The 22,780-nt window shown below is 41.9% G+C and overlaps 1 protein-coding gene across 4 annotated transcripts in view; it reads right to left on the bottom strand.

The window, feature by feature from the left end:
• The window catches only part of LOC309479845 (uncharacterized protein), a 103,041-nt gene that overhangs the window by 21,044 nt on the left and 59,217 nt on the right, over window positions 1–22,780 (bottom strand). For 2 of the 4 annotated variants that reach the window (XM_082144075.1, XM_082144076.1), the window contains exon 1: window positions 531–753. Coding sequence is in view for 1 of the 4 variants with exons in the window: in XM_082144073.1 (XP_082000199.1) it covers window positions 9,241–9,307; window positions 16,782–18,201 (1,487 nt within the window). In the remaining 3 variants the exon portion in view is untranslated. Of the gene's footprint in view, window positions 1–530; window positions 9,308–16,781; window positions 18,202–22,780 lie in introns of those variants that run through there. The other 2 variants (XM_082144073.1, XM_082144074.1) reach the window with 2 other exon arrangements.

Raw genomic sequence — 22,780 nt, 5'->3', positions numbered from 1 at the left:
TCTCTGTGTAAAAGTAAAAGTCATTTTAAACCCCCTGTAATCCGACTCCAAATCTCAGGTAAAAATGGTCATTTTGACCCATTTTACAAAACTGTAATTCCTCAGTAAATATACATCCATCACATATAGCTTAACATTTTGGCTTTCTTCATTTACGTTAGTCTTTCTTCAGAATATTTTTTTTTTTAACAAAATCAAAAATTTGAGCCGGGAAAGTTTGTTTGAAATTTGGTTGATTTTTCCACGAAATGACACAAATGTGTTTGTCTGAGAACCTTTTATACATCTTTTGTACACATATTAACCTGCAGATTCTAAAATGATATGCACTGTGTGTTACAGTACAGATATTTAGAGTGTCCCTTATTTTCCTATAAAGAACTACGATTGTCCCTTATTTTCCTTTCCATAAGTTGGCAACCCTAAGCCTAACTGACGATGCTAGTCAAACAAATATTATATCTTAGATTGCTATTCAATCACATTGAAACTTAAAACAACTTATATAACCATTAAGTGTGCAAACATACCTTTAAAGAAGAGTAGTACGAGGCAAAATGAGCACAAACACACTGGAAGTCCTGCTCTCTCACTCCTGCATGGACAAACACACGCGCGAATGAAGAGATAGGCGCATCACGATTAAAAGCGCCAGTTTCAACGAGAGATATCGCTAATTACACGGATACACGTCATGAACGTTTTAACACGATATACACAGTGATAAAGAGACCGTAAACAGGACGTATGCATGAGAGAGTGAAAGATGCTTCTGCTTTCACAAGCGCGAATGCTTAAAGGGGAAGAGAAACCACTTCCTTCCTAACGGCAGTTTCACACCGCAGGCCTGAGCTCCGCGTCAGCCTCGCGTCAGCTTCTATAGCAAGCCAAAAGGCTTGTTCGACTTCATGCAGTTCTGCGCAGACCGATCAGCGGCTGGCTTGAAGCAGTGCATGCCGGTGTGGTGAACAAATGAGTCCGACTGAAGAGATGAGTCCGAGCTTAGGACCCAAGCAATCCAATTGTCTCAAAGCACGTTATGTGTAATCGCTTTAGTGCCTTGTTACAAATCATACAAAATCACTTTATTATAGAAGAAGTTTGTACTACGTTATAACGAGTCATTATGTATTTTAACTTATATGTTTCATATACTAGTATTTAACCGAAGCTATAGATTGTGAAATTAAACATTTCTCATTGTTAGTGTTTTTTTTTTATTTTTATAAATAACATATTTTAGCTTCAAACTACTACATTCTCGACTGTGAACCCCCATAGGTGGGGTCAGGGTCGGCGCCAGGACATACGGAACGAGGGGGCCTCGTTGTCTCACTGGGGGGGGGCATACCTCCACAATACACCCACTTTTAATTAAAACAACAACAACCATCAAGTCACCATTTAGGCTACCAGACGCAACGATACAGAGCAACGCTGCCTACAGCATTCTCATAAATTAAATAACACGGACAATGTAGTAACACTAACCCTAACCTCAATGTAGTAACAAAGACAAAAAATCAAAAACACATCCTACCTTTAGAAAAGCTGCAGTCGACGAGTGGAAGAGACTTTCTCAGAACGAGGTCTTTCCATTCGTTGCGCATTTTCTTTGTAAGGTCCCGCTCAAACGCAAGTTGCACGAGCTGAGACTTACGTGTGTGGTTCATTGCTCGTCTGTTGTCCATGAAAACGTTCTTAAGCACAGAAAATTAGTTCTCACACATAGCGGTAGAGGCCCCGAATGTGACAGCGAGTTTAAGTGCGGACAAAACACTAGGCATTGCTTCGAGTACTTTGTGATGTTCAGAGAGAAGTCTTCTAGTAGTCATCATCTGCTGGCTTTCCTCCTCTTTGATTCTGGAGATATATTGCTTTGCAACAATGCACTCCGTTTCCACAATGGTAGAATTAGTTAAATCCATGATGGCCTTTATGGACTTTACATCCAAAAAGGTCTCATTTTCTGGGTCAAGAGCGGCAAGTGCTGCGGCAAACTTCGAATTACGTTCACTGAAACGCACCTCAATTTCACCAAGAATATGATCCAAAGCACTGAAGTACAGCCTGCTAGCTCCACTTTATCAATGATGTTGGCTCCAGTTGTTTCTTCAACTACATATTCACTCAGGTTCTTGTTTAACTGTCGCCTCCGTTTTGCTGAGACAGGTGTATCTTTTGTGCTCGCTGTAACTGTGTCACAGAGAATGCAGAATTCATCTTCGCTGCGGAGATTGCGCACACATTCGGCAGCTGAAGATACAAGTTTCATCCCACTTAAAAGGTCTGTATCCTCTCCTTGCAGAATGATATTGGCAGGATTGAGCAACAAAAGAACCTAGGGTGGCAACGATTTAATTAAAGGTTGCGTTAACTGAAATTGAACATTGAAGGATATCTCAAAATTAATGCTGTTTTTTTTTTGTTTTGTTTTTTTGACATTTAAAAAAATTATAATAATAGGCCTAAATAAAATCAGGCTATTTAAACCATTACGACTATCTTTAGTCTGTTTTAACTGCCTTTTAAAAAAATCAGTTTTCAAGTTTAAAGATGTCGATTGTGGCTATAGTAAAATGTCATCAAATTGAATTGAATAATCCTTACACATTATTCATATTATGAAATAATTAGTAAAAAACTTGAGCATTATAAAGCATTTTTATATTAAGCAAAAAGGGAATGGACCATTTAGTTTATGGGAGTCGTATTCATAAATTAAAATAGTTTTAAAATAAATAAAATAAAAAGTTTAAATGTAGGCTATAATTTAAGATTTATACAAAATATTTTAGTAAGCTCTAGTGTGCTTCTCATTTAAAATTCTTGATTCATAATATGTAAGGATTATTCAATTAATTTTGATGGAATTGTACTATTAATTGAAACGCATAAATCTTGAAAAAGGCTTTTAAAAACTAAAAAAATTTGTCCATTCGTGCATTTAAAATTCATAAAATTCTATCGAACTGAAATGAGAATTGATTTATCAATTTTTAAATGATTGAAATTCAAATAGCCTATATGCAAATTTTATTTTACATTTTTAAAAGAAAACTTTGAGTTGACTTGTTGAATTTTGTTATTTAATAAAATAAAATAACTTACACACACACACACACACACACACACACACACACACACACACAAAATTAAAATAGCCTAAATGTCTTAGGCCTACCTTGTGAATCAAATGGCAGATGAAAATTAAGCTTTCATCTGTCACTTCCCTTAACAGTCCAACTGCCTCCATGCGAACTTCAGCTCCATAAGTCCTTGCAGAGCTGACATGCTCAAGAACTGATGTAATGTCCTCGAATGAACTGACAATGACGGCAACAGTAGCCAGATGGCCTGTCCACCTCTGGTCAAGTAAACGTTTGAGTCTGTCACCTCTATATTGCAGAGCAACCGTGGGTTTACGGCAAAAGTTATAAAGCGCGTTGCATATGCTGAAAAAAATCTTGAATGGCTTTCTCAGCAGATAACGCATGCACAACAACTAAGTGCAGCTGGTGATTTAGACAGTGTACGTACGGTATCTCCCGGCCAACTTTTTCCTGCAGAAGTCGCTGCACTCCACCATATTTCCCCGACATCACCGCGGCTCCATCGTACACTTGACTCAGAATCTTAGACGCATTCAAGCCTGCCTTGGACAGCTCTGAAAGTATCATGTTTGTGATGGTTTGTGCATCACTCGAATTTGCGATGGTCATCACAAGCAGTCGTTCTGTAATTTCCAGTGTTTTTTCATTGAAGTAGCGAATTACAATAGAAATGTTTTCCATTCCAGTAGGGTCCCTGGTTCCGTCTACTTTCACAGTAAACCACGAATCGCCGATTTCTTTCACTATTGCGTCAGTCACAATGCTGCTCATTACAGCAACGAGTTAATTTTGAATTTCATGGCTTGTGTAAGTGGCCTTTTTTGGAATTGTTTTCACAATTTCAGCCAACTGGGGGTCCTTCCTGATGCTGAATTCCAGTAATGACATGAACAGTCCACTCCCACCTTCATCCATATGATCAAAGGCCTCAATTTTACCCCTCAAGGGTAATTGATTGGACACCAGAAACTCCACAACATCAATAAGAGAAGACATGTAGTATCGATTTCTCTGTATTTGTTCTGCATACAGTAGCGTCGAGATTTCTTTACCTTTATCAATTCGGCTTACTTTTTCTTTCCACATACTATAACAAGTCAAATGTTCTTTGGACATTTCATGTCTGTTGAATCCTTTATTTGTTTCCACAGCGTGTTTCCAGTCATGGAAGCCTTTGGTTGTAAATGCTGGGTCAAGCCTAGTCCCGCTCTGCGGCTGCCCGATCTTGATATGCGTAGCACTTCTAGCGCTAAATTTTCTGCAAGGGTAGCAGAGCCGCATCTGCTTTAACCGAATACTCGAGCCAATCTCTTTTCTGAAACCACGCGTGTAAAAATGATCTGTTTCTGGTGCCAAAGGGATACGAATTAAGTCTTATTTGTATAGGCTCATCTTTTCCCAAATCATCTGGGCAAGTGTCATCATCATTATGACTGGAAGCAGTTACGCTAGTTCGCCTACCGTCGCTCGGATGGGCCTCTGTCACTGGCCTGTCGACATCACTAATGGTGGTGCTAGTGCTAGGCATGACAGTTTTCACTGTTGTCGAGGTGGTAGTGGTAAACCATTTCCTTAAATCCATGATTGCTTGAATGATCAAGCGCGTTAGGTGTCTTAGACGAATACAGATTATTATGAATAAAGAGTAGAAGTTGACTGAAAAAAGAATACTTAACGTCATGACGTATACAGTCATATTTCAACCAATTAGAGTTTTTCATGCAAAGTTGCAATTTCTTGCAAAGCTGATTTTATTCTAGTAAAACTAAATTAATTTACAAAAAATATATATATTTTAAATATATATATGTAATTAATTATATGTGAGGAATAAGAGGGCACAGTGGAACCGTCACCGTGCCTGTTGCTGAGTCTCAACGGCTGAAATCGCGCTCCGAGACAGAGTGGTGTGCCGGCTAGAGGTGAGGGGGCACAGCAACCTAGGTGGCCGGGCCAGGCCCCCTGGGGCCCCCTCGTGGCGCCGGCCCTGGGTGGGGTACATTGTAACATGACATATGACAGCTTAAAATGTTATCTGATCTAATGGAAAAAAATATATGCAAGACAAACTAAAAAAAATTCTAAATAAAATACAATTAAAAAAACTCTTTCATATAAAATAATGGCAATTTTTAATAATTAAATATAAACTCATTTTTGAGTTTTGACTACGAACACTTGAAAACACAGCTATACAACATAGTTCAAAACAAATAAATAATTAGTCATTTCTGAACATAGACTCTCAGTCTTTATTCACCTTTTTCTCACGTTTTCTCAATAAAATTAATAAAAGTATAGAATATAATAGCATATTTCTAATAGGGGCACAGTTTAACGCAGTGTTACAACATGCCCCGCCTGCACAACTGGGATTTAAACCCTGCTAGTGTCTTCTGCTAGCCTGGCTAACGTCAGACCACTTTCTCTTTGAGACGTGGTCTGGATACTACATGTTCATTTTCTCGTATTTGAGGCGTGGTTTACGTAGCTTATAGCCAATCGTTTCAAATTATACCAGATGACGTAAGTAGAGCGACAGATATTCAACGAAGAAGACGACGATGGGTCAGAGATTTATGTGTACACCAGAGAGTCCTGCACGGGTCCGATTTTGTAAATCCGCACCCGACCCGCTTAAAATAGAACCGACACCCGACCCGCACCCGAAATAAAATCAGTTTAGACTATCACATTATAGACACTTACAAAAATGTTTATTGCCAGGTCATACAGAAGTTACACGACAATTAACACAAGGACAACTTCAGCCGAAGCTGTCAAAAGGCCGGTACATTAAGAACATGGCTAACGTTACCACACAAATCGAACAGACGCGGCTACACCACTATATGCCACGCAATTTCGTCTAGCTTACATCTGACAATTTTGGGTTCAAACACGCCCTGCACACCACACATACTAACAGTGTTAAATATGAAAAATACCGTTCGATAGAACGGCTTTGTTACCAGTTATCTGCGTGCTTCCTCAGGGATGAAGTTCCACATTTGCGGCTATCCAACACGAAAATGTTTGCAGCAAAGCTTTTTACAATATTTTCTTCAGATAACTCCAAATTTCTCCCACACACTGGACTTGATTTTTGATGACGTATTGTCGACAACTTTACAATCTCCACTAGCTATTCTTTTCTTCAACTCCTCAGCATCCATCTCGACGACTGCAAGCAGATCGCGCGCGCGGTTATGATGAATTTTTAAAAGTGGAAGTAGCCTAGGTAACGTTATAGATCCTGGGAGGGGTGGCGCGTCGGCACAAATAAACTGATGTGGATTTTAAATTATTTTATCAACTTGAAATACAGGCATATTTTTGTAGATGAGATGCTTGCTAAACTAAATATGCATATATTTTTACGTCTGTCATGTTGGATCCATAGATAAACAAACTGCTTCGGTGTGTCGCATATACTTCGTCATCGTCTTGCTGCTCCCTCCCCGTTCTGTGATTGGTTCCCTATTTCAGGGGAAAAATTAGCCCATGGTAGCCAGACTACCTTGCAGCGTGAATAAAATCGCGCTGCTCAAGGCAGTATGGGGAAACCCAGGCTAGTCTTCTGCTAGTTAGCGAAGCATTAAATAACTATCTCAACTGTTAAATAACATATTGGAGATTAAAATAATATCAGATTTGTCTCATTTTAAATAAACACAAAAAATAGAGATGAAATGTACTCTTGCTATGGTTTAATAAATGTCTATGGATATCTCCCCAAAAAAAACTCCCATAATTTTGGCGCAATTTTTTCTCTATATAGTGTTGATATGGCAACTAGTAAATACACTAAGTTTCGTCATCCTAGCATGTGTGGAAGTATTTAAAACAAGAATAAACAGTTACCATGGTAACTCTCCCCTACTGCGAGAGCGATTGGAGAGTAGCCGGAGAACTCAGCCAGCGCAGCTTCTCAAGAGCGGCTGCACGAGCTCTTTTAAAACCTTTAAACCTTTTTTAAAGAGGAAGTGGTGTTTAAACACCTCATTCATTCTTTCAGTACATTTTTATTAATAAAATTAATCTTTTATTAAAGGAGCTATATGTAGTTTTCAGCAGCCTCTAGCAGTGATGTTTCAGATTGCAGCCAATAAGTTAGCAAGCGAGTGCTCGTGCTCTCTTGGGTACCGGCCAGACTGAGATGCAACACACCGGAGAAAGCATCACACAACATGCTGGAAACTCAGGTAAACATCCAATAGAATGAAAGCCAACTCCGGGTCTGTTTTTATATCCAAAACAAAGCGGAGGTTTCTCCATGATTCAAATGCCCTGCCGATGTTGATCCGTGTTTACGTCCGAAGTTGATCCGACTCACGTCTGGCCTTACGAGCTTCAGCAGATAAAACTTTTTTTTTGTTAAATTTTTAACCTTAGATGTTTGCCGGGAGCCAGAGCGCCTGACATCAAAGCAAATTTAAAAGTGCTGGCTAATGCTAATCGTAAATTCTCTAAAATTATTATTCACGTCGGCACTAATGATGTTAGACTCCGCCAGTCGGAGTACACCAAAATTAATATTAAAGAGGTGTGTGAACTCGCAAGTACGATGTCAAGCACTGTAATTTGCTCTGGCCCCCTTCCTGTTCGCAGGAGTGATGAGATAGTTAGTAGACTGTCCTCACTCAATGGCTGGCTGTCTAAGTGGTGTCCGCAAAATAATATAGAATTCATAGACAATTGGAAATGTTTTTGGGGCAGACCTGACCTGTTGAAAAGAGATGGTATTCATTCCTCCTGGGATGCTGCTGCTCTTCTCTCTAGTAATATGGCTCATAGTCTGAGAGATAAAAAATGACAAATTGGGCACCAGGTCAGGAAGCAGACAGACTGGCTAAACCGACTGTCACCAAGCGGCCTCGCGTCACCAAGGTCAGATAAATCCCATCCCATAGAGCCTCTTTCACCTAGATATCATCATAAAGAGACTGTTTCTGCTCCCCGAATTTGGAAATCCAAAAGACGTGTCATTGCGATCACTTTTAATACAACTTAACCTGTTTAGTTTGACCCCGTGTAAAAACTAAAATGGATTAGTGGAACCAAACACTACCTATATGAGATTAATCAGATCGACAAAATAAAAGTACATCTTACAACTAACATCTGCACAAAAGGGCACGAATGCACACATGAACTTGCCCGCTCTAGTCTGATGTATAACTGTCGTTGTGGATTCCCTTAACAGCGCACTGATACACGGGCAACTAAAGCACAGATCATTTACAACATTCTAATCGATTACAATAGTGTTCTCATTATAATGCTAAGTATTTGACAGACTGGCGCTGCACATTTTGCACTTAACTGTATTTCATGATCAAAGTGATTCCAGGCATTACTGCCTTTCAAATCCAGTTTCCCTTTATTTTGCCGGTCTGAAAAGGGGTGCAGTCTAACGCTAACCAATCAGATCTCAGGTACCACCCCCAAATGCTGCAATAACCAATCAGATCTCAGTCACCGCCCCAAATGCTGCAATAACCAATCAGAAAAATAGACAAATATCAAGACAAATACAGTATATATTAAAGTCAGGGCTAAAATCGTTTTCATGATCCATCATCGCTGTCACGAACGAGTACTCAAGTTATTTTATTGTTGCAAGAAAAAAAAACTAGAACATTATTATTTAAGTTCCCAAAACAATAACCAAACAGGAACCAAATGTAAGGGGAATGTTCTGTGTTTGCTGGGAAGCCCCAGAAGCAAACGTCATTTTGTGAAAAATAAAATAATGAATAATGAAATAATGAAATTATTCCTCATGCAAATAAAATTGGACAATAACAATAAGCTGTTGATAAAATGAAATTTAATTTAATTAAAAGTGAAAACGAACAGAGACAGATCTCAAACAATGAACAAGTTAAAATATACTTCAGATTCATGTCTCTGTTGAAAGTGTTACGGCCTCTTCTTCAGCTCCCTGAACATGGAAGCTTTTTCCGGTGTGTTTTTCCGGTGCTCTTCTTCAGAATGAGAAGGCAGAAGTGATTTCTGAACGGAGGCTCCAGTGAAACTCTTCCCACATTGATCACATTGCACAGTGTCTTTCCAGTGTGAACTCTCATGCGAACCTTCAGACTTTTCCATGTGAAGCGTTTTTTCACACTGAGGGCAGGAGACAGATTTTTTGGCTTCCGTTATTCCTTTCTTGTTCACGTCCATCAGATCTAAAATAAACATTAAATCAAGTGAGAATGTGACATAAATGAGGCATTTCCCCTACACAGTACCAGCTCGCCTCGACTCGATTCGGCTCAGCTTTGTTTGGTTTTCCACTGTGTAAAAGTTGTACCTGTACCTGGTACTTATTTTCGTACCACCTCCGGCGAGGTTCTAAGCGAGCTGAGGCGATACTAAAATGTGACGTGAAAACACGGCAGACTGCTGATTGGTCAGAGAGAATCGTCACTGCGTCATCATTGCACGCGCCAGACGGAGTATCCTGAATAAAAAACAGCAAAAACAAAAACAGCATACACTCGACAGTGCCGGCCCGAGCCTTTTGGGGGCCCTAAGCAGAATTTGATTTGGGGGCCCCCTCCCACCACGCGGAGTCACCTGTGCTTGACGATTGACACAAATGTCACACTATAATTTTACATTATAAATTAATACAATAAGGTTATGTATTAATACAAAATAAATACTTATAAAAAATAGATACTTAAAGTTAAAAAATTTTCTTTACTCTTTTACTAACTCTTTGAAACTTCTGAAAACAAACTGTCACAAAACATATAAAATAAATTATTTGCAAAATATTATCCTCCAACGTTTTGCAACACTTTGCATTTTGAATGATGTCTTGTATGAACATGCGGAGTATGTTTTTATGTTTCCACTGTTCGATCGCGCCCGCGCCTCACACACACACACACACACACACACACACACCATATTCCAGCATTGCAATCTTGACATCGCAGCCTGTTTGTTATAGGCGTAATAAAATATAATAATAAAATAGTCAACCTAACATATAAAAATTACACTGCTCTGTTTAAATAGTCAGTAGTACAATTCATTCACGGTAAGCACCGCTCCACTGTGATGTTTCCAAACACATTTTAGCGAAGAGGATGATTTTTTTCCGACGATATTGGAACGTGTGTGAAGTACAAAGAAGCCTATAATAAACAATAGTTTACCATCAAAATCAATCACGAATGTTGAAACATTTTGATTCTAATGAGAGATTTATGTGAGCCCACCGTCGCTTACTTTCACTTTTCGCTGTGAAACTTTTACCGTGACTTTGCGCACAAATTGTCTATGCACGCGATCGAGGTTATGCGCATGACTCAAACACTGGCAGACACAGCAGCAGTTGTAGGCAGGTATATTGATCATGAAATCAGAATTTTCTTGTCTTGAATTATTCATCCATTCATTCATTTATGTCACTTATTTAAGTTAATTAATATGTAAAAAAAAAAAAAAACTCCCCCTGGTGGCGAGGGGGCCCCAAGCAGCCGCTTAGTTCGCTTATGCCTCGGGCCGGCCCTGACACTCGATTTCCTCCATTGTCCTGTGTGTGTGGGCAGCGCGGGTGTGTCTCGCGCATAGACAGTAAAATAAAGGTCTCGCGTAGAAGATTAAGTCACGGCAGTTTCCTGCGGTGTCGCTATGACGACCAGGTACTATTGTGGAGGTACTATCTTCAATGGAAAACGGAGCGAAAAGCGAGCCGAGGCGAGTCGAGGCGAGGCGAGTCGAGCTGGTACTGGTAATGGAAAAGCGCCAAAAGTGAGGCTCAAAGTCAATATTCAGTCTTCAATAGACACTTTAATCCCATCAAATCTGGTCAACAACTGCTGAGCACGATTACGCTCTATTTTAATGTCATGAAGATGATGTGTGTTATAAATCACTAGTTTGGTCATGAAACAATGTAAATCTGGTCAGCATCAGCATGTTCTTCATCATGGTGAATGAATGAAGAATCAAGAATAAACACCAACCTCTTTGTTCTTCAGTATCATGATGTTTCATTCTGCAGATTCTGGATCACTGGCGTTCTCTCTGTCCACTCCTTCCAGATGCTTTCTGGTAGTTCTGCTAAAAAACAAACAAGTTTCATTTCTAACAGACATGATGCGAGAGGAATAATCAATATTTCAGACTCTGAACTAGGCTAATCACATGTTAAACAAAATTTGTGACATTGATCATGTGACTTAAAGGGCACCTGTTATGCAAAATTCACTTTTACATGGTGTTTGACGGACACTGCAGTTTTAGCGTAGACCCGCCCTGAGTGAGCTAAACACAGTCTGCCAGTGTTTCGACGCCGGAGCAACTGTAGACACGAATTTATCCTAAGCGATTGAGGTGTTTTGTTGTTGGATGTAAGAATGAACATGGCCGTCTTCATTTACTCTCGTTATTACTCGAGGATGGATTTGTACCAACTGTCCGTGATCCAGCTTACAGTCTCCGGAGTGATAGGACTAACGTTACTGATCACGACAGTAATGCGCACTTTATTACAGTCAGAGTCAGAGTCGTTTATTACACCAGAGTCGTTTTATGATGTTTTATAAACAAAGTTCGGGAGGAGCACGTTCAAATAATCAATCAATCAATCAACCAATCTATCAATCATCTCATCAAACAATTACCATGTCTACCCTATCAGCATGAGAGGAAGCATATATATTCACTCTGTCAACTCACCTAACTTCCTTGACAGTTTCAGCATCCCTCCACCACCCCGACTCCTCACCCTTGGCTTGTTCTTTCACAGCCAGGAATACGGGGGGAGTACTCTGGGTTCGGGCCGAATACCGAGCCCGGAGCCCTCTCCTCGGACAGCACGCCAAATACGCATTTATTCTATCTGACTTATTTGTAAGTGTGAACTAGTGAAACGGATATAAAGTTTACCTGTTTATTAAGCACCCCCTGAAAGGGTGTAAGGGTCAAACAGGTCAATTGAGCTCAAAGGGAAGTATTTATTAATTTATAGGGAATTCGAAAGAATCACTTATTACTGCCGAGCCAATGACTCGTCCAGCGATCATTTGAACAGGCCGTAACTATCAGCTCTGCAGCGGATATAAATATCCAAACTAGTGAAAACACTTTAAGACATTAAATTCCTAGCACATAACAAGAACACTTCTCTTTAAAATACAAACAAGACTTGATTATTCTATTACATAGAACTAATATCTAACAAACACACACACACACACACACACACACACACACACACACACACACACACACACACACACACACATTCATACGAGTTGCAGTAAGAAAGAAAGTGAGATTTAAGAGTGCGATGATGAAATCCCAAGTTCTCTTACGAGAGGTTCTCTCGTACTGCGTAATATCTCATTTCCTGCGAGATATTGAAGCCAAAGATTATCCTTAATTTTGAAATAATGCAAGACGCGTTGCAGAAGCATGCAGGCATAGGCAAGACGGCTCGCGTGCCTATTGGCTGCCCTGCGGCAACTGCAGCAGCCTATCGAGAGAGGCGAAACGGGCGTGGTCTGGGTCTATAAGTAGGCTGATTTCCCTAATTTTTCATCTCTTCAGCGAAGCGCATGCATCGCTGGATCCGGAGAAGAATCTGCGCCGTCTGAGAAAGCCTTTCAGCGGGACGAGCCACTGCATCTGAAGCCGCTGGCCGCGCCGCCTTCAGTCGCCGTTCCTGCTGCGCTATCCGGCGTTATATCCTTTTCTCCTCTACTGTGTTTTGTGTGTGTGTGTGTTCGCCGCCGCGACACACACTCTCATTGCACTAAAAGAGCCGGGAGTCTTTTTCAAGATGCCCCTTTCCTGTGGCTCGTGCCGAGCCCCACTCAGTGACGGGGACCGCCATGTCATCGCGTTTCCTGCCTGGGTGAGAAACATGCAGCCCTCGCGCTCGCCGACAGCGGCTGCCCTCACTGCGAGCTGATGCCCATGGTGACTCTGAGGTCTCGCCTGGCATCTTTCACCGGGACTGCACCTCCACCCGCTGTGGTGCCGCGCCGTAAAAGCGCAGTGCTCAGCGGGTCCTGGAACCTCCTCCACCTGCTACATTTTTTTATAATAACAACATTATAATATTTTAATGATATAGGCAAAAATATAATAAATATGTAATATAGTTATCATATTTAGCAAAATACTCCTCTCTACAGCAATTATTTTAAAGTCCAACTAATGTTCTATGGTCATTTGGCAAATGGCTTTCCAGAGGTAAATGTAATGTTACGTGACATAGCCTATTGTTCTCCAGCTGTTATTATAGTCCTCTTTCCGCAGTTGAAAAACACTGATCGATCGATTTTATTTCATTTCGGTAAGTTGAACTGTATCTTTCAAATTACCTATTGATCATTCGTGTTTATTTAGCCTACAATTAATTAGTAGAAAAGAGTAACAGATGATCGGTTCACGTGCCGCTTGAACTCTGTCAGCGATCTGTCAAGCGCCAAAATGGTGTTTATTGTCTGAATTTCCTAATTAAATCGACAGAATCTGAGAGCTGAGAATTTGTTTCATTGCAATAGTAACCTTCTCGGTCTTGTCTGTCAGTGTCGGTGTCCTCTTTGCTTCGCGATTTTTCTCTGCGTGAGAAAATGGATGTGTGGCGTGAGAGCAAGTAAAAAGTGACGATTGCGTGAGTCTCACGGTGAAGCCTTTCATTTGAAAGTCACGTGTCTAGTATCTGTAAAACCGCATTTTTCATCTAAAAAAATATACCTGAATTTCGTCATATGCTCTCAATGACAAATGCGGAACAAGTTGTTCATGCGTTCATGACCTCAAGGCTAGATTATTGTAATGCTATTATGGGTGGTTGCCCTGCACTCATAATAAACAAACTACAGCTGGTCCAAATGATGTGAGTCACCTAAACGAGTCTCACGTCGGTCTTTTCACATGATGTAAACACCTGATGCCTTGCATAAAATTCTTTAATCCAGTGTTTTTTTAGAGTGTTTTCTTAAATTGTTTTTGATGATCAATACTACCTTTAATTAACTAGGGCTGCCAGAAGGAATTGATGAAATCGATCATGAAAATAATCAACAACCAAGATAATTATAGATTAATTGTGTGCTCAATCATGTCAATTTACAGCACTGAAAAACATTCCTATGGACAAAACGCATCTGAAAAATAACATGGTTGGTGAGCACAGGAACCATGTTATTTCTTTTGATTTTATTATAAATTTGGGTTTACATCTGTGACTGTTTTTAATGAGTAACTCGTTATTAATGAGTTACAGGTGATTGGCTGAAGGGAGTGGTTGCACACCTGAAGGGAATCATGACGCTCTATAAAAGAGATGGGAGCGTGGGGTTGAGAGAGTGCAGAGATTGGGGATGTTTTCATTTGCTCTGTACCTTTGGTCTTGTGTCAAGAGGCTATCGGAGAACTCATGAGATGTGAGGGAAATGCAAGATCACCGCTGCCTTTTGTCTCATCTCCTTTTGGATGATGGTTAATAATTTTTATAATTTGTTACATTTATATAGCGCTTTTCTGAGACCTCAAAGCAATTTACATAGAAGGGGGGAATCTCCTCAACCACCACCAATGTGCAGCATCCACTTGGATGATGCGACGGCAGCCATATTGCGCCAGAACGCCCACCACACACCAGCTTACTGGTGGAGAGGAGACAGAGTGATGAAGCCAGTCAGTATATATTAGGGGTGGGGGGAAAAATCGATTCTTCGATGTATCGCGATGCGGACGTGGACGATTCTGAATCGATTCACAAATGTCCAAAAATTGATTTTCTAAAAAAAATGTTTTTTTTTTTTTTCTAATAACGTAATATTGATGGAACGCAAAAGGCGGACCTATAAGCGGACGTGCAGTGCGCGGACAGCACATAACAGAGACGCGCACATAGAGTCGCGCACATACATAACAGACTCATGATGGCTGAGCGCCAAATTCGAACGGCACCTTCTTCGTTAAAAGCTAACGTATGTAAAATTGGCAATTTCATTGTTACCCATTTAGTATTTTTGTATGAGAGCTGCTTTCTGTATTGTTTAGTTTTCACATCAGTACACTGTGTAAACCGATCTGTTATACGTACGTTATACTGCAATATGTGCAATTTCAGTCACAAAAAGTTACATTTTGACTGTGCTCTCTGCAGATGTTCATTCACTTTTTTTGTATAAGCTGTTTTTGATTGTAGTATACAGCAAACATTTCAAGTCATAACTCTTTATTATTTAGTTGTGTATAAGAGCGGCTTTGTATGTTACTAATTGAAGCTACAGTAAGTTGTTCAAAAATGTTCATTTTGTCTTCTTAATGATTAAATTGGACAATTTTCTTCTAGAAAGACAAGGTGTTCAGGTGGAGAAAAAACTTTTTCTTTACCTTGACATGTTTCGACTGCAACCTGCAGTCTTCCTCCACCTGAACGCCTTGTCTTTCTAGAAGAAAATTGTCCAATTTCTACAGTATGTTGGTTCTGATCTGCTTCCTAAAGGAAATAAGCCTTTCATGTATTTATTATTGTTTAGTTCAACTTGATGAGTCACAACACAATGTGATGTATTCATTTCTGTGTTCTACAGAACATAAGCTACATACAAATAATTCTGAAGTTATAACTACACGACACAGAAAGTGCTTGGAGTTGTTGTTACTCAATAAAAGAGTTAAGTAATTCAGCAGCTGACTTTTTTTAATACTGCAGTCACTTTGTAGTGTATTTTCGTTTACTGATGTGAAATGGAAAATCAATAAATCGCTAATCGAGAATCGTTAATGATCGAAAATCGACTGTAATCGAATCAGGACTTCAATAATCGTAATCGAATCAGGAAATGAGACAGATTAACCACCCCTAGTATATATGGGTATGATTAGGAGGCCATGATGGACAGAGGCCAAGGGGCAAATTTGGCCAGGATGCCGGGGTTACACCCCTACTCTTTTTTGAAGGACATCCTGGGATTTTTAATGACCATAGAGAGTCAGGACCTCGGTTTAACGTCTCATCCGAAGCACGGTGCTCTACTGGGGCGTTAGGACCCACACAGACCACAGGGTGAGCGCCCCCTGCTGGCCTCACTAACACCTCTTCCAGCAGCAACCTGGTTTTTCTCAGGAGGTCTACCATCCCCTACTGACCAGCCTCAGCCCTGCTTAGCATCAGTGGGCAACCAGTCTTGGCTACAGGGTGATATGGCTGCTGGTTGTTCTTGGAGGTTTTAATGGACTGAGAATAGTTGGACTGTTGTCTTTCATAAATGCTACACCTTTGCACACATCTGCTGACATACTGATTACCATTTATACTGATCTTTAATGTTGTTGGGTCTTATACTGATAAATTCACTTATTAATTGGCTGTGGTGTGTGCTGACTCCCTTATTTTGTTGCGATTCAGAAGAGGTCGTAACACATTTCTCAAATTGCGTATGTCACTTAGACAGACAAGAGTCCAGTGACAAGTGACCAATCCTGAGTGGCGATGTCACTTCACACATTCGACCATCACGGTTCGGCACGGTTAGCCAAGTGTGCTGAGAGTTCAGGGCAGAGAACGGTTTGTAATTGTGCCGTGCCGTACCAGGCTCAAGTGGAAGCACAACTGGAACCTTTTCTGAAGGTGGAAAAGCAGCTTTTGTTTCTCAGCACATAAGATGATCTACTTACCGTGATCTCAGACTGTGTTGATGTGGTTTCTCCACTGCATGGATCTTCATGTGTTGCTTCAGATGACTTTTAAAAGAGAAACTCTTCCCACACTGATCACATGTGTGCGGCTTCTCTCTGCTGTGGATCCTCTCATGGTATCTCAGAGATGATGAGTGACTGAATCTCTTGTCACAGTGTGAACACTTGTAAAGTTTTTCTCCAGTGTGGATCCTCTCATGTGATCTCAGTTGTTCTGACTCACCGAATCTCTTGTCACAGTGTGAACACTTGTGAGGTTTTTCTCCAGTGTGGATCCTCGCATGTCTTTTCCGAGCTGATGAGTGACTGAATCTCTTGTCACAGTGTGAACACTTGTAAGGTGTTTCTCCAGTGTGGATCCTCTCATGTGATCTCAGTTGTTCTGACTCACCGAATCTCTTGTCACAGTGTGAACACTTGTGAGGTTTTTCTCCAGTGTGGATCCTCGCATGTCTTTTCAGATGTGATGAGTGACTGAATCTCTTGTCACAGTGTGAACACTTGTAAGGCTTCTCTCCAGTATGGATCATCTCGTGTGATCTCAGATGTGATGACAGACTGAATCTCTTGTCACAGTGTGAACACTTGTAAGGCTTCTCTCCAGTGTGGTTCATCTCATGTGTTTTCAGATTTGATGAGTGACTGAATCTCTTGTCACAGTATAAACACATGTAAGGTTTTTCTCCAGTGTGAATCCTCTGGTGATCTTTTAACTTGCTTGGTTTAGTGAAAGTCTTCTCACACTCAAAGCACATGTACTCTTTTACACCAGTGTGTATTTTCTCATGTTTATGTAAATATTGCAGCACTGAAAAACTCTTTCCACACACAGAACATGAATGTGGCTTCTCCTTCATATGAACCGCCAGGTGTTTCTTCAGGTCTGATTCACAGGTAAATCTTTTCCCGCACTGATCACATGAGAACGGCTTCTCTCCGGTGTGAATCCTCATGTGAGCATTAAGGCTTGCTGATTGACTGAAACTCTTCCCGCACTGATCACATGAGAACGGCTTCTCACCGGTATGGATTCTCATGTGAATTTCAAGACTTCGTTTGGCTGTGAAGCTGTTTCCACACTGATCACATGAGAACGGCTTCTCTCCAGTGTGGATTTTCTTGTGAGAATTAAGATTACCTTTGCATGTGAAACACTTCCCACATTGATCACATGTGAACGGCTTCTCTCCGGTGTGGATCCTCATGTGACGCTTAAAACTTTGTTTGGTTTTGAAACTGTTTCCACACTGAGTGCAGGTGAAAGATTTCTTGGCTTTTCTTTTCTTTAAAAATGTCTTTTTAGTCTTTGGGCGACTCAAAGGTTTTTCTCCAGGTTTGACATGATGTTCCTCCTCCACTTCACTCAGTTCTTCACTCTCCTCGCTCTCTTCCATCAGGTCTGACATGACAGAAAAACATTTTCAAATTAATAAATAACAAGATATTTCAAAGAGAGAAATATGGAATGAATGGATATTAAAATTATCCCAGATGTAACAGACAACTGCTATAAAATATGACAATAATTTTTCTTTTTATAAATATGTTTGATCAATGACACATGTTTGACTTATATAACATGATATGAACATTAAAATGCACAATATTGGCATATTGTGACACCTACTTGTTTTGTTTTTTTTACTTATATTTTTATTTAGAACCACAGCATTACATACAATACAGTATGTCATTGGGTTTTAACATGTTAGTCCATTATGTTTCCATAATATTGACAATTCTTCAGAACTTAATTATATCGTACACATTATACAGAGAATGAAAACAAATACACCTAGTACAGGGGGGAGGAAAAAAATTAATAATAATAAAAATAAATAAATAAATAAAAATAAATGGAGAAGGGCAGAGATGAACACAGGGTGGATATGACAGTATAACTCTTGATCACTGGAGTATTAAAGGCATTACAGGGGCCCACCTTTTTAAGAAGACCGTTTTCTGAAGTCGTAATGCAAATGTGATTTGTTCCATTTCGTACAACTCCCATACTTTCTGAATCCAAACATTGTATGATGGGGGGTCTGGTGTTAACCATCTGCATGTAATACACTTAATGGCTGCAGTGAGTAAAATTTGTAATAAATATATTTTAGCTCTACCCTCAAGGCCCTCTGGACGCACACCTAGAAGGGCTATTATGGGGTCTTCTGGGATTTCACAATGGAAGATTTCTTTAAGGGCATCAAATATATCTTTCCAGTAATTTCTTAATTTTGGACATGACCACAAGATATGGGTGTGGTTACCAACATATTGGCCACAATTTCTCCATTTTGCAATTATCTGTGGGGTTTGAAAAAATCTGGTTATTATCTTCCATTTGAATTCCCTCCAGACATTAGAGTTGGTCACAAGATGTACCTTTCCACAAGCTTCCTCCCAAGTTTCAAGAGGAACTGTTTCATTCATTTCGGCCTCCCATTTTTCCTTGAATTGTAATGTGTTATTTGAATTCTTAGTCGAAAATAATAGATATCCTTCAGAAATAATTTTTTGACTGCACATCCAATTTGAATTTCTTTAAAATAAACTTCTATTGGGGAGGGTTTTTTAATGATTTCTAGATCCTTATGGGTTGTGAGGAAATGTCTCAGTTGTAAATATCTAAAAAAAAATCAGACCTTGGGAGTGTGAATTAATTTCTTATTTGTTCGAATGATTTAAGTGTGTCATCATGATATAGTTGGTGCATATAATCAAGTCCATATTGAGACGACTTTTTAAAACCTACGTCTGTACGAGATGGTGCAAAGTCATTAAGATAGCCAATGCTGGCTGCGGATGAGATTTTTTTAGACAAACCAAATGATCTTTGTATAGTTCTCCAAATTTTTAAAGTAATTTTGGTTCATTCACCAATGGAGGCATTTTTTAATGATACATTGGAAAAGGGTACTATTTTAAGGGGCATGGAACAGAGGCTCTTTTCAATATTGATCCACCGGGTTTGTGTGTCTTCTCTCATCCATGAAACCAGGTGCCTCAATTGAGCTGCCCAGAAGTAAAATCTGAAGTTTGGGAGTCCCAGCCCGCCATTTGTTTTAGGTGATTGTATTATTTTAAGCCTTATTCTTGGCCGTTCTCCTTGCCAAATAAATGTAGAAATTATTTTATTAAGCAAATCAAAGACAGATTTTGGCACTTCTACGGGTAACATCTGAAACAGATAGAGTAATCTCGGCAGGACATTCATACGAATGGATTCAACACGGCCAATCAGAGAGAGAGGGAGAGGTGTCCAACGATTTAAATCTTCACTAATATTTGTAATCACTTTTTTATAGTTTGTATCGTATAACTGGTCCAAAGAGGAGGGAATAAAGATGCCCAAGTATTTAAACCCACTCTTGGGCCATTTGAACCCGCTTTTAATTTGGGTTTGTTTTGAAATTTGTCCATTAACATCTATGGCCTCAGTTTTATCCATATTCACTTTATAACCGGCTGTTCATCGGCAACAGTCTATTCAAAAAGCGCCCTGGTCGCCGATGGACATGGATGTCCCCCAATGGAGAGACAACCAACGAGATCGACTATGTCCTCTGCAGCCACCGCCGCATCCTGCAGGACGTCGCTGTCATCGGCCGCAAGTTCTTTGACACGGGCAGCGACCATCGGCCGGTAAGGGCCAAGCTGGTCATCAACGGCAGGACCGAAAAGCGTGCACTGGCAGCCAGCAACCGGGCAAAGCAGCCGGTCACCACTGATCCGGCCGTTTTCCACACTCTGATTGACCACACTAACTGGGCCCAGCTTGAAACGGACATCGACCAGGACTACGACCATTTCATTGGCCTGCTCAAGTCAAGCCGCGATGCAGCCGCAGTGCCGACCAACAGCCGGGCCAGCCGAATTTCGGACGCCACCAAGGCCCTGATGCAGAGGCGGCGGCAGATGCGCGCTGACGGACCCACACACGTCGAGTACGGCCTGCTGTGCAAGCAGATCCGGCAGCAGCTCAAGACCGACCTCGATCAATATAGACAGAGGCGCCTGCTGGTAACAGCCGAGGACCGCAAGAGCCTGAAAAAGTGTAGGCGGGCAATGCAACAGCAGCGCGGCCAAATACCAGCACTGAAGACTGTAGACGGGCGGACGATCAGGACTCGGTCCGGTATTGAGGCCGAGTGCAGGCGCTTCTACAGTGACTTATTCGCCAGCAAGGTCCCCATCCCCCCACCTAACCTTCAGCTCGACCAGCTGCCGTCCTTTTTGCCAGTACTGGAAAGTGAGGTCCGACATGCAGTCGAACAGGCACAGGCAGACCGGGCGCCTGGCCTGGACGGCGTTGAGATCGAGCTACTCAAAGCTGGCGGCCACTCACTTTGGATGGCCATGGCGGCCCGATTCAGCCGCTACATGGCACAATGTCAAATCCCCAAACAGTGGAAGACGGCCAAGACAGTACTGCTGTTCAAGAAGGGCGACCGCGAGCTGCTCAGCAACTACCGGCCGATCACATTGTTGTCGGCCGTGTACAAGATCTTCACTAAGGTGCTCCTCAACCGGTTGGCCAAGCAGCTAGACGAACAACAACCCGTCGAGCAGGCCGGATTTAGATCTGGCTTTAGCACCATGGACCATTTGCAGGTGCTGAACCAGCTGCTCGAGCGGACCAGGGAGTACAAGATGCCGCTGGTCCTGGCTTTCGTCGACTATGAGAAGGCCTTCGACTCGGTCGAGATTAACGCCGTGTTGCTCGCCCTCCAACAACAAGGCATCGGTGACGAGTACGTGGCCCTGCTGCAGGAGCTGAATAGCAACTGCGCTACCACCATCACCCTGTTCGACCGGCCGCTTAATATCAAGGTCGGCCGCGGGGTCAAGCAGGGAGACACCATCTCGCCCAAGCTTTTCACCGCCTGTCTCGAGCAAATTTTCCGGCAGCTCAACTGGGACGAGGTCGGCATCAAGATCAACGGCCGCTGGCTCAATCACCTGCGTTTTGCCGATGACATCGTGCTGATAGGCTGTTCGGCGGTCGATGTACAGCAGCGGCTTGACCAGCTCAACCAGGCTGGTGCCCGGTTCGGCCTCAAAATCAATCTGGCCAAAACTAAGTGGATGCGCAACGATCAGGTGGCCGACACCACCCTCCATGTCGACCAGCATCAGCTCCAGCAAGTAGATAGCTATATCTACTTGGGCCAGGAGCTGACCACCGACCATAAGATTGGCCGAGAACTGGCACGATGACGCCGAGCAGCCTGGGTCAGCTTCGGCTCAATTGCCGAGACGGCCAACAACAGAGCCATTGACCCGGACATCAGGGCTGCCCTATTCAACAGCACCGTCCTGCCGGCCATGCTCTATGGGGCCGAGACCTGGACAATGACGGCGGCCGACCGGCTAAAGCTGGCCGTGACTGAACGCGCAATCGAGCGCCGCATGATCGGGGTCCAACAGACCGACCACGTCCGCAACGAGCAGTTGCGGGCCATGACCAGGGTGGACGACGCGGTGGACCTGGCCAACAAGGCCAAGAAGCGCTGGGCCGGGCACCTGATGCGGCGGACGGACGAAAGATGGACGCGCGAAGTCACCGTCTGGTTGCCGATCGATATCAAGCGGCCACGCGGACGCCCTGCAACACGATGGCGCGACTCGCTACGACAAGATCTGGGACACAATTGGATGAGGCTCGCCCAGGACCGACAGACCTGGGCAGATCGTTGTGGTCTGCGCTGACCACCTTTGGCCGGCGAAGACAGACCGATTCTGGATTCTGGATCCAGAGTAGTACCCATACTTGAGAATTAGCTTTTTTAAATATGGAATTGTTGTCTCAGGTTCTGTTAGGAAAAGTAGGACATCATCGGTGTATAACGACAACTTATGTTCCTCTCCTCCAATTACAATTCCCTTAATTGCACTGTCGTCCCGGATGAGTTGAGCAAGGGGTTCGATGCTGATAGCAAACAGCAAGGGCGACAGTGGACATCCCTGTCTGCATC

This window comes from Leuciscus leuciscus (assembly GCF_965113295.1).
Source record: "Leuciscus leuciscus genome assembly, chromosome: 1".
Lineage (NCBI taxonomy): Eukaryota > Metazoa > Chordata > Actinopteri > Cypriniformes > Leuciscidae > Leuciscus > Leuciscus leuciscus.
This window is presented reverse-complemented; position numbering and strand designations above follow the sequence as displayed.